This window comes from Fusarium pseudograminearum, chromosome 1, assembly GCF_000303195.2.
Source record: "Fusarium pseudograminearum CS3096 chromosome 1, whole genome shotgun sequence".
Taxonomy (NCBI): Eukaryota; Fungi; Ascomycota; class Sordariomycetes; order Hypocreales; family Nectriaceae; genus Fusarium; species Fusarium pseudograminearum.
This window is the reverse complement of record NC_031951.1, coordinates 2,744,969-2,757,759: the sequence shown is the minus strand read 5'-3', so window position 1 is coordinate 2,757,759 and position 12,791 is coordinate 2,744,969. Positions and strand designations below refer to the sequence as shown.

Here is a 12,791-nt window from a genome sequence, read left to right as displayed (position 1 = left end):
TCTCTTGATTTCGATACAAAACCCAGAATACCAGAAAACCTCGGCCGACCAACAAGCACAGAGGTTCAATTTCTTTTACAACTTTCGCTCGTGACTACAAACAAAATATCCTCAACTGCAAGTGGCTTCGAGACTGCTTCAGCCTTTCTTGTGAATGCATTTTCTGCAACTTCTCTCCTTCGCCTATAGCGCATTCTCGTCAAACAGCACGTGGGCATTCCTGAAATACATTCATTGTCATTGAAATAACAAAGACATGATCGTCATTTGCGTCGGCCCTAACGAGTCGAAATAGGGGACCTGCCAAGAAAAGCCAAGACAAGACAAGCGTTGGCCTTTGACGCGGCTTCTTGGTGTCTCAGGGATGCTGCGTCTAGTCACCACACCCTACCCCAACCTCTCTTTTATGGGGTTCTTAATCAGACGTACTCGACTCGACACATGCCGCTATGTTCTGGTATTTGAGAAGACAACATCAGTTCGTGTTCAACCTTGGTCAAGTGCCTCGAGATCTTGTTACACTTATTCATTGTCAACAAGAGATGAAGACGACAGCCACGAAGGAATCTGAATAACAGATATTATGATATATCCTACTTTCAGGTTTAATCTTACATAGCGCATCTCGGCGTCTAGTCAAGACTCTTGGCCTCGATACCAACTACTCCCAGACAATGCTGCTTTGAAGCCAAGACTGCTGCGCCATTCGCCTACGCGCCAAAGCGTGGCTCTTTGTGATTGCCTCATGCCAAATCCAGCAAGGTCACGCCGTCGTCCTGATTAACTGTTGGAAACAAGTCATTTCATCTATTCCATTGGCCAAGAGTCCGGTCTCCTTGTGCCCTGAAACAATATGTCCGCACCATCAACACTATCGATCTTGGCTGCCAGCTGCTAATAACACCCAATGAGGCATCCGAGTTGTCACTCGTAAGTCCTGTTGAGCCAGGAACAGAATTGAGATCTACCGCCCAGGCTTGAGGACAAGCTAGGCGGTGATGGCGTTCAATCTCCTTTGGGAAGCTGAGGAGGTGGCCCTGCGTGATGCCCAGACATGGAGGTTTTTCTTTTAATATCGCCATTGCCCTCATGATGGATGGAAGCTTCACTTTGGTCACTCACGTTCCTGCTCGAGGTTGGTGCTGAAACACACATCAGTCGTTCATTACAATACTTTGGTTCACAACCGCTATACACTCCTTTTGTTGATCGTTCCTTAAAACCGACTGGACTGTCGATGTCTTTGAGATCCATTCTTTGAAAGACAGTTCATACCGAAACATTCGCTCCTTACACTATTATTACGAAACAAAGATACTTGAAAACAAGTTTCACAATATCTACAAGTCGCTGTGGTATATCTTGGATACTGAAAACACCATGAAGCTCTCCAACGTTTCTCTTTTGGCTTACACTGGCCTTGCCTCAGCCCTTACTCAACAATGCACTGGCAAAGCCGTCAACGAGGGCGGTAACTGGTTCTGCGGTGCTATTGAGGAGATCATCTACCAAGGATTTTCAAGCAAGGGTAGCTATCAGGCTGTGAGCAAGATGGGTGGTGATGGGTCTTGCCAGAGAGAGTCCGTCTCATACGATGGTGCTCTTGGACCCCTTAGCGAGGATGTAAGTCAGCCACCACTCATCAATATCTCTACCAGAACCTAACAAGGGACGCTTAGCTATCTGTTCATATCCGTGGCCCTTTCAAGCTCAAGGAATTCGCCGTTTACAACCTCGGTTCGAGCAAGAACAAGCGTGACACCGAGAGTGCGCCCTCTCCTCACCTCCATGGTCATCGCCATCTCCATGAACAACGCAAGAAGAAACGTGCGGAATGGGTCACCGCTACTATTGACGGAAAGGTTGTCTCCTGGAAGAACAACTGGTTCGGTCCTTCTGCTACTAAGGCTCCTTCTGCTGTTGCCGGTGCTCCTACAAACAAGGCAAATGAGCCTGTACCCAAGCTCAAGGAGACAGAGAAGAAAACTCCCAAGAAGGATGATATTTCAAAGACAAAGCCGTATGGTGGTTCTTCTAGAGGAAACTGGGAGCGCACCTCCTACTACAACGCCCAGCAGCGAGTTGCTGACAACGTCATGTTCTTGGGTAATTATGGTGGCGAGGGCTCTGGTGTTTTTGACAAGTGAGTGCACAATGCTCTGGCACTATTCAAATTTGACGGATACTGACCAAGTTAATAGCACCTGGGGAAACTCCCTCTCTTATCTCAACGCCAAGGGAACTGGTGGCTCTTCGTCTCCCAAGGTCCTGAAGCACATTTATATCCCCTCTAACAAGGAATTCTCTATTTGGAGCGCCGAGAAGTGCGACGAGAGCTGTGGTTACTCCCGTGCCAAGGATGTCGCATACAGTATGTCCCCTTGTAAGATTCCCAAGTAACAATCGCTGACACTAAGTAGAGGGCTTCTCCGGTTCCAACAAGATCTTTCTCTTCCAGTTCAAGATGCCTTTCGATGGCAACACCGGCTTCAACGGCGACATGCCCGCCCTCTGGGCCCTCAACGGCCGTATTCCCCGCACCGGCCAATACAGCGAGTGCAGCTGCTGGAAGACCGGCTGTGGTGAGGTCGACATTTACGAAGTCCTCGCTTCGGGCGACGACAAGTGCAAGAGCACTTTTCACATGAACAACGGCGCTGGAAGCTCCGACTACTTCAAGCGTCCTGCCGACAAGTACATCAAGGCCGCCGTCGTGTTCTGTGAGCGAACCTCGAGCGTTGCTATTAAGCAGCTGCCTGATAGCTTCGACTTTGGCTCGTCTTTGAGTGATGAGACTGTTCAGTCTTGGGTCAAAGAGATGACTTCTCACAAGAAGGGCAGCAGCATATTCCAGATCGCAGCCTAGGTGAATGGCATGTGGATTTGCCTTACTTGTTTCTTTGTCTTTACTTAGATAGTGTTACTTTTTTCTTCGTACATATATTTTGATACACCAATTCACATTCGATACGCTAATGACAATCTGTGGCATAGCCGTTGTCCAACAACTCAATTCGGTAGTGGTGAAATGAGGAAAATGGCTTCTTGTTCTCTACAAAGCCTCTTGGTGTAGCTGCTACTATAATATTATATATACACTGCTATCATCATACATCGTCCCGATGGTTAGGGTCTACTATTCGTACAAATCTAAAAGTTTACAGGCCCTCTTCGATACCCGTTTTCTTTTCTTCCTCGTCGTTCTTTTTTTGTTCCTCGGAGCTGGCCTTTTTATTCTCTTCAGTCGCAGAGAGTCCAACCACGTTTCTTATTGTGCCGAAGCTGAGGCAGTCACTGATTCGGCTGGCACCGGAGAATAACATCACCATGCGCTCGATACCGCATCCCCAGCCTCCGGTAGGAGGCAGGCCATAGTCTAGAGCCTTGACAAAGCTCTGGTCCAGAGGAGCCGCATCGCCATCTTCGTCTTCAAAAGGCTCGTCCTGTGGGTCCTGGATAACGTCTTGGCCTTCTGGTGGCTCGGGAATTTCAATATCAATGCCACCGTCATCCTTGTTGACGAGATGTCGGTGTTCAAACAACTTGCGCCTCTGTGTTTCTGGATCATTCTCTTCTTCGTACATGTTGGCCAACTCGCGGCCACCGATGAAAAGCTCTGCTCGAGCGGAGACGAGCTGAAGGGTCTCGGGGCACACAAAACTCTTTGCCAGTGGCGACATGCACGCAGGGTGGTTCATGATGAGAACAGGCTCCGTGAAGGACATGGGCTCCAAGTAGATGGCAGCCAGACGGTCAAGCAACTTGGCTAATGACGAAGGCACTTCACCAGGGACCTCGATGCCAGAAAGCTTCAAGATAGCGAGTACCTCTGGCAAGGCATCTGGTGACGAGAGCTTAGGCAGACGCAGCCCAAGAGCTTCCTGCAGACCAGGAACAAACTCAACTCTCTTGAAGGGGCGGACAAATCGAGACATGTCGATGGGAGGAAGGGCAGTCAGCTCAGTAGAGATGAGTTCTTGAGAGTGCTGGGCAAGACCACACAGGATTTCTTCAGTCTCCTTGATTAGATCTTCCAAGTTGGTGTATGCACTATAGAACTCGCACATAGTAAATTCGGGATTGTGTGTGGCGTCGACGCCTTCATTGCGGAACGAAGGACCAATCTCAAAGACCTTGTCAACACCTCCGATGACGAGACGCTTGAGCCAGAGCTCAGGTGCAATGCGAAGTGCCAGATCTTTGTCCTTGAACTCGGTGGCTCTGGTGACAAAGGGACGAGCAACGGCGCCACCCGCATTCTGGGCCAGGATTGGGGTCTGGAACTCGAGGAATCGTTTGGAGTGGAAGTAATCACGCATGTACTTGGTGATCTCAGCACGAAGACGCAAGACGTCAATCGCCTCACGGTTCACCAACATATCAACATGACGCTCTTGCATTCTCGTCTTAGGATCCGTGAGCTTCTCGGGAATCTGCTCCATGGTGGGAGACAGGAGCTCAGGGAGAGCCTTGGCCTCAATGGTGAGTTCACCGGCTTTAGTACGAGTCGGGATACCAGTGATCGCTGCCAGACTGTAAGCATCTGGGATACAACAGGATAAGCATTAGGGATCCTACATATGTGGTCGCCCACTTCTATTAAACTTCTGAACATTCCAAACTTTAATCTCCTGTCCTCTTGATCCACCATGCACTTTGACCGGTTGACCATAACTTGCAGGCGCGTAAACTCATTCACAATATCGATGAAGATGAGGTTCTTTCCTACAACTCGCTTAGATCGGATGCGGCCGTAGACGGTGATATCATTAGAATCATCAAGACAACTGTCGAAAGCCTCATAGAACTCTGGCACCGACATTCGCGTTGCGCGGTTCACGAGGCGAGGATGTGTCTCTGTGAAGAGGGGATCCTCTTCCTCTTGCTCCGCCCATAGCTCAGTTCGGCGCTGTTGCTTGAAAGGTGAAATGCTATCTTCATATCTAGCAGCCGAGGTAGCTAGAGACCTCCCGCTTGCCACACTCGGTGTGCTCCATGCTGTCCTCGTCAAGGAGTTGCCACGTTTTGATGCTTGCAAGCAGCAAACACTTGTGGAAGCCAGTGAGGTGTACTGTATTAAAGGCCTACCGGCCTGACGCAAATATCGTACAGACATCATACCTTCTATTAATTTAGTTAGCAATGCTTCGACAGCTACGTGAAGATATAGTGAAGGAATGCAATGCGCTAGAGTCAGAAAATTGGCAATTCACATCAAGCACAGCGAACTGTGTCAGTCGCAGCGGTTCTGAAGCGAGAAATGCGAGCTCATCATACAGGCAAAGCAAAGAAGGGTTGTGAGACAGAAATTGTGTACTTACAATCATGATCATAACATGGAACTCGCACTCCATGTATGAAGAAAAGAGAATCTTTTGGAGGCGATCTGCGAAATTTTATAGCAAGTCTGCCCCACCGAGGTTGACCCGCGGGCCGGTGGGGTGATGCACGGCCACAGTGCAGCCTCGATCTAATGTGGCGTCTGCTTCCTCCCCCAACCACTCAAACTCAAGGCTGAATTTTGTTCCAACGCGAACATCCATTCACTTGGCCTGGCGCAACTCCACCAAATTCGCGATCTTCTGCGCCGAATCATTCAATTGACCTCCACCATTTCCGAATAGCGACTTTTTCTTTCACAGCTCTAATCATGGCCCAACAACCACTTTCCTCGTCGGTGCAGCCCACCGACATCTACGGAGGAGGTACGCGCTGCTTTAGCTCCCCCATGTCGCGTCAGCCCGCCATAAGGATCTCCACTAACTTGATGTCAACGTAGATGAGGTTTCCGCACTTGTTCTCGACCCCGGATACTGCTCTACTCGGGCTGGATTTGCTGGTGAAGATGTCCCCAAGAGTATCTTGCCATCATTCTACGGCCACGTAACAGGCGACAACTCCCGCGATCTATTTGGCGACGAGTGCCTCATCCCTCGCGAGAACTACGAAGTCCGCAACTACATGAACAAGGACAGCGTCGTGGAAGATTGGGATGTCGCAGCTCGAATTTGGGAGAATATGCTTGTGAACCGTCTCCAACCAGAACGACAGACACCCCCCTCAAAGAACGGTCTTAACGACGATCCCAGACCTGAAGGTCAAGATGGAGAGGGCGATATAGCTATGGACGATGCCGAAGCCGAGTCAATGGAGAAGCCCTTGGGCGAGAACCCTCTCCTAGTCACTGAAGCACCCTGGAACACACCCAAGGCCCGTGAGAAGGCTATTGAGATTATCATGGAGAACTGGGGCTGCCCTGCTTTCTGGATGAGCCGAACCCCAGTATTGGCAGCATTTGCCGCTGGAAAGGCCACGTCACTGGTCATCGATGTTGGTGGTGCCAACACCTCAGTCACTGCTATTCACGATGGTATGGTGCTGAAGCGCTCCATCCAAAAGTCTCCTGTTGGTGGCATCTGGCTCTCTTCTCAGATTCGATCTCTTTTCGAGACATCAGAGCCCCAGGTCGAACTGACACCCACATTCATGATCGAGAACAAGACACCAGTCGATGCTCTATCGTCCCCCTCAGTCCGACTACGAAACTTCCCCTACTCGATTACCGATTCTTTCCGCGCCTACGAAGAGGAGCGTGTGTTGACAGAATTCAAGGAGTCTGTGGTAGAGGTTTGGCGCGGCCCCGGCCGTTACAGCGTCCCTGGCAATGAGGAGTTTGTCAAGACACAACCAGGCCGTGTGTTTGAGATGCCCGATGGCTACAACCAAATGTGGCGCGAGCAGCGATTTCGGGTGACGGAGGGCATGTGGGATGAGAATGCCGGGTATCCCATCCCCGAGGCTGACCGCCTCAACAAGACGCAAACCATTCCTGAGCTCATTCGCGCCGCGCTCAACGCAGTTGATGTCGATCTTCGGGGCAACCTACTCGCTAATGTCGTTGTAACCGGCAGCACCAGCTTGATCAACGGATTTAACGACCGCCTGAACACCGAACTGATGGCCATGTACCCAGGCCTCAAGATCAAGATCCACGCCGCGGGTCTTACGAGCGAACGACGATTCGGCGCTTGGATTGGCGGCAGCATCCTTGCCAGCTTGGGCACATTCCACCAGATGTGGATTTCGCGAAAGGAGTACGAGGAGAACGGACCTAATGTAGTTGAGAAGCGATGCAAGTAAAAGCTGGGCTCTGTAGACGCTTTGGCTTCTGGCGCAATGGAGTTGGGAAGATTTCCTTTAAACTGAATACTAAGAAGGGCCGGGTATGGCAAAAGTTGAAACTAGACTAGTAGCACAATCTATAAGAACCAATTACTATTATTGCCAAGTGTTATCCAGCAGAGAAGCAGACGCCTGGTATAAAATACATACACAATCCTAGGTCTACCCTATGAACTATTCCCTTCCTTCTCGAGCTCCCTTTCTACCCTTCGTTTCTTGGCCCATGTTCCAATTTCTGCCCATATCCGTTCTTTCTCAGCTGGCGATAACGTAGCAGCAAGACCACTTGTGCTGCTTGATACAAACACTTTAGATCCCTCCCATTCACCCTCAATAACACCCATGTTCTCAGACTCATCCTGCCAACCATACTTGAAAGCTTTTCCAACAGGTTTGCCGTGTCTCACGCGCCAAATACTCTCCCATATACTTTTACCAACAACACATACAGACTCAGGGCGGTACTTGCGACATTTTTCGTGAAGAATCTCAACGCCTTCGTCCATCTCCTGCTTGCTAAGCTCAGATCCGTTGCGGCTTGGTCGAGCAACAATGTTGGTAAACCCCATTGAGTACATCTCGGGGAGCTGACGGTCCTCTGTCGGGCTACAGAGACGTGGAGTGAGACCACTTGAGAAGAGAAGTTTCCAAAACAGATTTGATGGATGAGCATAGGCATGTCCAGTTCTTGCTGTTTGTATTCCTGGGTTTAGACCGATGAACAGAACGAGAAGGTTGTCAGCAATAGCATCTGGCAGACCGGGGAGATGGGCGTATGTTGACGGTGGCGCGTATCCCGAACTAGGGCGTGCTCGTTTCTTCGTTGGTGTAACGTCATTCTCATTATCTTCCGCTTGCCTCTTTTTCGTCCTTTTGGCTGTGGTGACTGGTGCGGGTGCTATTGTGGCGGAAGATGTTGATGGGTTTAATCTTGATGATCTTCGAATAGGGGACGTTTCTCCCTTGGGTGTAGGCTCAGTTGACTTGAACATGAAGTCACTCATTTGAAGACGCCCTTTAAAGGTAGCTGGTTGAGGGGGTGAGCTTGGGACATCATATCCATCATTTATTTCTTCATCGGCAACGTCTTCTTGTATGCGGGCCTCTTGTACAATTTTGCCTTTTGTCATGATGTCTCGCCTGTTGGTGTAAGTGAAAAGTACTAAAGTTGGATGTGACAAGTACGACGCGTAGATGTGTCTAAGACAGTCTAGAACTGTCTCTAAGACCGACGATATATGAGAGCCCGTAGAAAATAATTAAATCATCTTGCTCTTAAATCCTAAAATACGAAATTGATATCATCTCATTGCGTGTAGCGTGAAGATTGTTCTAGGTCATTCACCACAGGCAACCATGGGAAGCCGCACTTGTTGTAGGAGCCTTATGCCCGCCAGGACTGCAATCCCCAAATTACCGACAGTTGCTTACTGTGCTCTAAATCATAGGGTTATTGAGGGCAATATGCGATATAATTCTACTGCTATTTTGCTTTAATGTCCATTTTTTCTTTACAAGTTTTTGCAAATAGTCTGTTCTAGTCCCTGTTGCAAGATGAATGGAGTGTGTCCCAACATCAAATGTGATGCTATTTTCAGCATCTTTGATCTATCCAATGGCATGAACAATCTCCGCCAGCCGCCACAGCCACACTATAGCCCTGCTTGAGGCCTTGCCTCAATGTCATGGTGGGGTAGTTAGACAAGTTGAAGAACCCGAACCCTGCTGGTCCCTGAAGAAATTGCATGGATCTGTTCTTTGCTCGAGAATCAAGAATACGATGTTTACAAAGACAGCTACGAACCATTGTAGCTATGTTTATCTTGAAGGCCCTCTACCTCTCTGTCTCCCTGAATCTCTGTTCCATGTCGCCAAGCTTACGTACGCTGTCATGTAGCATGAAACACATCATGAATGATCGAATAGGAGGTGGCAGCATAACAACATGGGCGCTATGGCGCTCAGCAAAGCCTCCCGCTACATCAGCACCAAGCATGAGGCAGGAATAGGATCGATGGGCCCCCAGCCGCTCATTGTCCTCTTTCAATTGGAAGCCAAGCTCAATTGGACCTAGAGTCGGCGGGGCAGCTGAGGGGCATCAGCGTTGGGAGGGGGAGCTTTAAGCAAGCAAGGTACGGTGAAGTAAACGACGTTACAGGTAAGGTAAGGTAAGGTAAGAGCGTAGTAAGAAAGAGGTAAGCTAAGTAAACGTGTTGGGTAAGTACGTATGTTGCTAGGGAAAGTACGACATCAAGAACACAAGGAAAGCTGCCGACTACTGGACACTGCGCTTGTGTAAGGTTCTTTCCGAGATCGACTTTCTTCCTCTCGTATTTAGCTCCCAACTCTCCCACCCCCATTGTTCCAACTTCATTCCTCTTTTTCTCTTTCCACTCCAGCTCCCTCCCAATTCATCTCTTCTTAGCTTCTAGACAGACACTCGTCTACAAGCTTCTATCACTCTCACCGCAACTCCCTCAAACCACTTACACACATCACATCAAAATGGAGGCCATCAAGCAGGCGCTTCACCTTGGCAAGGGCTCTGACGCTCCTGCTGAGCCTACTCCCGAGGCTCTCAACGAGCTCAAGGAGAAGTACACAAAGGCCGGCCAGGAGCAAGTCTTCACCTTTTACGACTCTCTATCCTCCGCCGAGCGAGGAACTCTGTACCAGCAGCTTTCTGGCTTCGACCCTTCCCACATCAACGACATCACACAGCGCGCATTGAACCCTGCCAAGACCAGCGATGAGCCCGACCGCCTCGAGCCTCTTCCCGAATCTGCCACCGCCAGTATCCTCGACTCCGGCGCCGATGATATTGCCAAGTGGTACGACTCCGGTCTTGACCTCATCTCCAAGGGTCAGGTCGCTGTTGTCCTTATGGCTGGTGGTCAGGGTACTCGTCTGGGTAGCTCTGCTCCCAAGGGCTGCTACGACATTGGCCTTCCCTCCCACAAGTCTCTCTTCCAGCTTCAGGGTGAGCGAATCGCCAAGGTTCAGGAGCTTGCTGCCAAGAAGGGCTCGAACGCTGTTGTTCCCTGGTACGTCATGACCAGCGGCCCTACTCGCGGTCCCACCGAGAGGTTCTTCCAGGAGAACAACTACTTTGGTCTGAGCCAGGAGAACGTCAAGATCTTCGAGCAGGGTGTTCTGCCTTGCATCTCCAACGATGGCAAGATTCTCCTCGAGACCAAGGGCAAGGTTGCTGTTGCTCCTGATGGAAACGGCGGTCTCTACAACGCTCTTGTTCTTTCTGGCGTTGTTGATGACATGCGAAAGCGTGGCATCCAGCACATCCACGCCTACTGCGTTGACAACTGCCTCGTCAAGGTCGCCGACCCTGTCTTCATTGGCTTCTCTGCCGCTCTCGATGTCGACATTGCTACCAAGGTCGTGCGTAAGCGCAACGCTACCGAGTCCGTCGGTCTGATTCTCTCCAAGAACGGCAAGCCCGATGTTGTTGAGTACTCCGAGATCGACCAGGCCACTGCCGAGGAGACCGACCCCAAGCAGCCTGATCTCCTCCGATTCCGTGCTGCCAACATTGTCAACCACTACTACTCTTTCCGCTTCCTCGACTCCATCCCCCAGTGGGCTCACAAGCTTCCCCACCACATCGCCCGCAAGAAGATCCCCTCTGCCGATCTCGAGAGCGGCGAGACCGTCAAGCCCGAGAAGCCCAACGGCATCAAGCTCGAGCAGTTCGTCTTTGACGTCTTCCCCTTCCTGACCCTCGAGAAGTTTGCTTCTCTTGAGGTCAAGCGTGAGGATGAGTTCTCACCTCTCAAGAACGCCCCTGGCACTGGTGAGGACGACCCCGACACCAGCAAGGCCGATATCATGACCCAGGGCAAGCGCTGGGTCGAGGCTGCCGGCGCCATTGTTGTTGGTGACAAGGCCGATGTCGGCGTTGAGGTGTCTCCTCTGATCAGCTACGTAAGTCAAGATCTCGAGATAACATTTGCAAAGAATCTTATGCTAACAATTCTTAGGGTGGTGAGGGCCTTGAGAAACTCAATGGTAACGAGATTACCCCTCCCGCTGTTTTGGAGCGAGAGTAAAAAAAGAATACATGATGATACCATGAACCAGCCAGGATAACATTATGATGCTGTTGTCCTAGGTTTGGCAGATAAAAAAGTTGTTTGTCGCATCTTGTGTAGTTCAAGAATATAATCGACACAAGTAATGAAATAGTAAATACAGATCCTGAGCTAGGAAATGCCACATGCACCTGAAATTGTGAAAAGGCTGTTGATAAACGCTAAATGAATTAGATTGAAAGTCTATTGACTGCTCATGCTTTTTATGCAGATTTCTATATCATGTCTAAAATGGGGCAAGTCTATATTGAAGCTTCTATGTGTCTTATTTTGATTTCTTAGTTGGGGTTGGGTCGCTCGTCGGCTCGCTCGTCATCCTCATGGTCGGCGAGGAACTTCTCAGCCTCGAGGGCGGCCATGCATCCAGTACCGGCACTGGTGATAGCCTGTCGGTACCGCTTGTCCTGGACATCACCAGCGGCAAAGACGCCCTCGACGTTGGTGTATGTTGTACCAGGGACAGTCTTGATGTAACCATCCTCATCCATGTCAACCTGACCCTTGACCAGGGTGGTGGCGGGGTCGTGGCCGATGGCGTAGAACAGACCGTTGGCCTCGTGAACCTTCTCCTCGCCAGTCTTATTGTTCTTGACAACGAGGTGGCTCATGAGACCATCCTCACCACCTCGGATCTCAGTGGCACCGCTGTTGAACAAGACGGTGCACTTGGGGTGGTTGAGGAGTCGGTTGGCCATGGTTCGGCTGGCACGAAGGACATCGCGACGGACGAGGACGGTAACGTGGCTGGCGTACTTTGTGAGGAAAGTGGCCTCCTCAGCGGCGGAGTCACCTCCACCAATGACGAAGAGAGGCTTGTTGCGGAAGATGGGGACGGCTCCGTCGCAGACAGCGCAGGCGGAGACACCGTTCTGCCAGTACTTGTCCTCGCCGGGGAGGTTAAGACGGCGGGCTGAGGCACCGGTGGCGAGGATGATGGTCTCGGCGGTGTGTGTCTCCTCGGGGGAGAACTCGGTGGTGTACTTGTAGGGGCGGGAAGAGAGGTCGAGGGTAGCGACGGTGTCGGTAACGATTTCTGTGCCGAAGCGCTCGGACTGGGCTCGCATGTTGTCCTGGAAAGTGGTGTTAGCCTGGTTTCTCGGTGTTTAAGAGAGTTCCATATAGGCTTACCATCAACTCGCCTCCCATGATACCCTTGGGGAAACCGGGGAAGTTCTCAACTTCGGTAGTGGTGGTCAATTGACCGCCAGCGGCGATACCGTTAGCCATGAAACCCTCGTAGAGAACGGCTGTCTTGGTGTTAGTCTTGCAATATCAATGTTTCGTATAGACTCTTCTACTCACGCTTCAGCTCGGCTCGTGCCAAGTAGACAGCGGCCGTGTGGGCAGCAGGCCCGGAACCGATAACTATAGCATCCCATGTCAGCCTTGTCTGTAAATGTTTGGAGCATGAGGGGTTCACCATGCCATCATGGAGGGGTAAAACATACTGACAACCTTGCTGTGCATTTTCCTTACACCAAACTCGACGGCTGGCTTTCTAGT

At 50.6% G+C, this 12,791-nt stretch overlaps 6 protein-coding genes across 6 annotated transcripts; 3 read left to right on the top strand and 3 right to left on the bottom strand.

Annotated features, from left to right (window-relative positions):
- Nucleotides 1–1,380: 1,380 nt before the first annotated feature.
- FPSE_11652 (uncharacterized protein) lies at nt 1,381–2,866 on the top strand (the record flags this gene model as incomplete). The annotated part of the gene is made up of 4 exons (XM_009264769.1): nt 1,381–1,623; nt 1,680–2,143; nt 2,202–2,371; nt 2,421–2,866. 4 exons carry the CDS (start codon nt 1,381–1,383, stop codon nt 2,864–2,866), a joined length of 1,323 nt encoding a protein of 440 aa, XP_009263044.1.
- Nucleotides 2,867–3,158: 292 nt separating this feature from the next.
- On the bottom strand, nt 3,159–4,997 carry FPSE_11651 (uncharacterized protein; the record flags this gene model as incomplete). The annotated part of the gene is made up of 3 exons (XM_009264768.1): nt 3,159–4,525; nt 4,579–4,931; nt 4,984–4,997. The coding sequence occupies 3 exons, from the start codon at nt 4,995–4,997 to the stop codon at nt 3,159–3,161; spliced, it is 1,734 nt and encodes a 577-aa protein (XP_009263043.1).
- A 653-nt stretch (nt 4,998–5,650) lies between these two features.
- Nucleotides 5,651–7,140, top strand: FPSE_11650 (uncharacterized protein; the record flags this gene model as incomplete). The annotated part of the gene is made up of 2 exons (XM_009264767.1): nt 5,651–5,705; nt 5,780–7,140. 2 exons carry the CDS (start codon nt 5,651–5,653, stop codon nt 7,138–7,140), a joined length of 1,416 nt encoding a protein of 471 aa, XP_009263042.1.
- Nucleotides 7,141–7,349: 209 nt separating this feature from the next.
- On the bottom strand, nt 7,350–8,312 carry FPSE_11649 (uncharacterized protein; the record flags this gene model as incomplete). The annotated part of the gene is made up of 1 exon (XM_009264766.1): nt 7,350–8,312. One exon carries the CDS (start codon nt 8,310–8,312, stop codon nt 7,350–7,352), a length of 963 nt encoding a protein of 320 aa, XP_009263041.1.
- Nucleotides 8,313–9,687: 1,375 nt separating this feature from the next.
- On the top strand, nt 9,688–11,246 carry FPSE_11648 (uncharacterized protein; the record flags this gene model as incomplete). Its single annotated transcript, XM_009264765.1, has 2 exons — nt 9,688–11,121; nt 11,178–11,246. 2 exons carry the CDS (start codon nt 9,688–9,690, stop codon nt 11,244–11,246), a joined length of 1,503 nt encoding a protein of 500 aa, XP_009263040.1.
- A 320-nt stretch (nt 11,247–11,566) lies between these two features.
- On the bottom strand, nt 11,567–12,755 carry FPSE_11647 (uncharacterized protein; the record flags this gene model as incomplete). Its single annotated transcript, XM_009264764.1, has 4 exons — nt 11,567–12,358; nt 12,417–12,535; nt 12,591–12,653; nt 12,737–12,755. 4 exons carry the CDS (start codon nt 12,753–12,755, stop codon nt 11,567–11,569), a joined length of 993 nt encoding a protein of 330 aa, XP_009263039.1.
- Nucleotides 12,756–12,791: the final 36 nt, after the last annotated feature.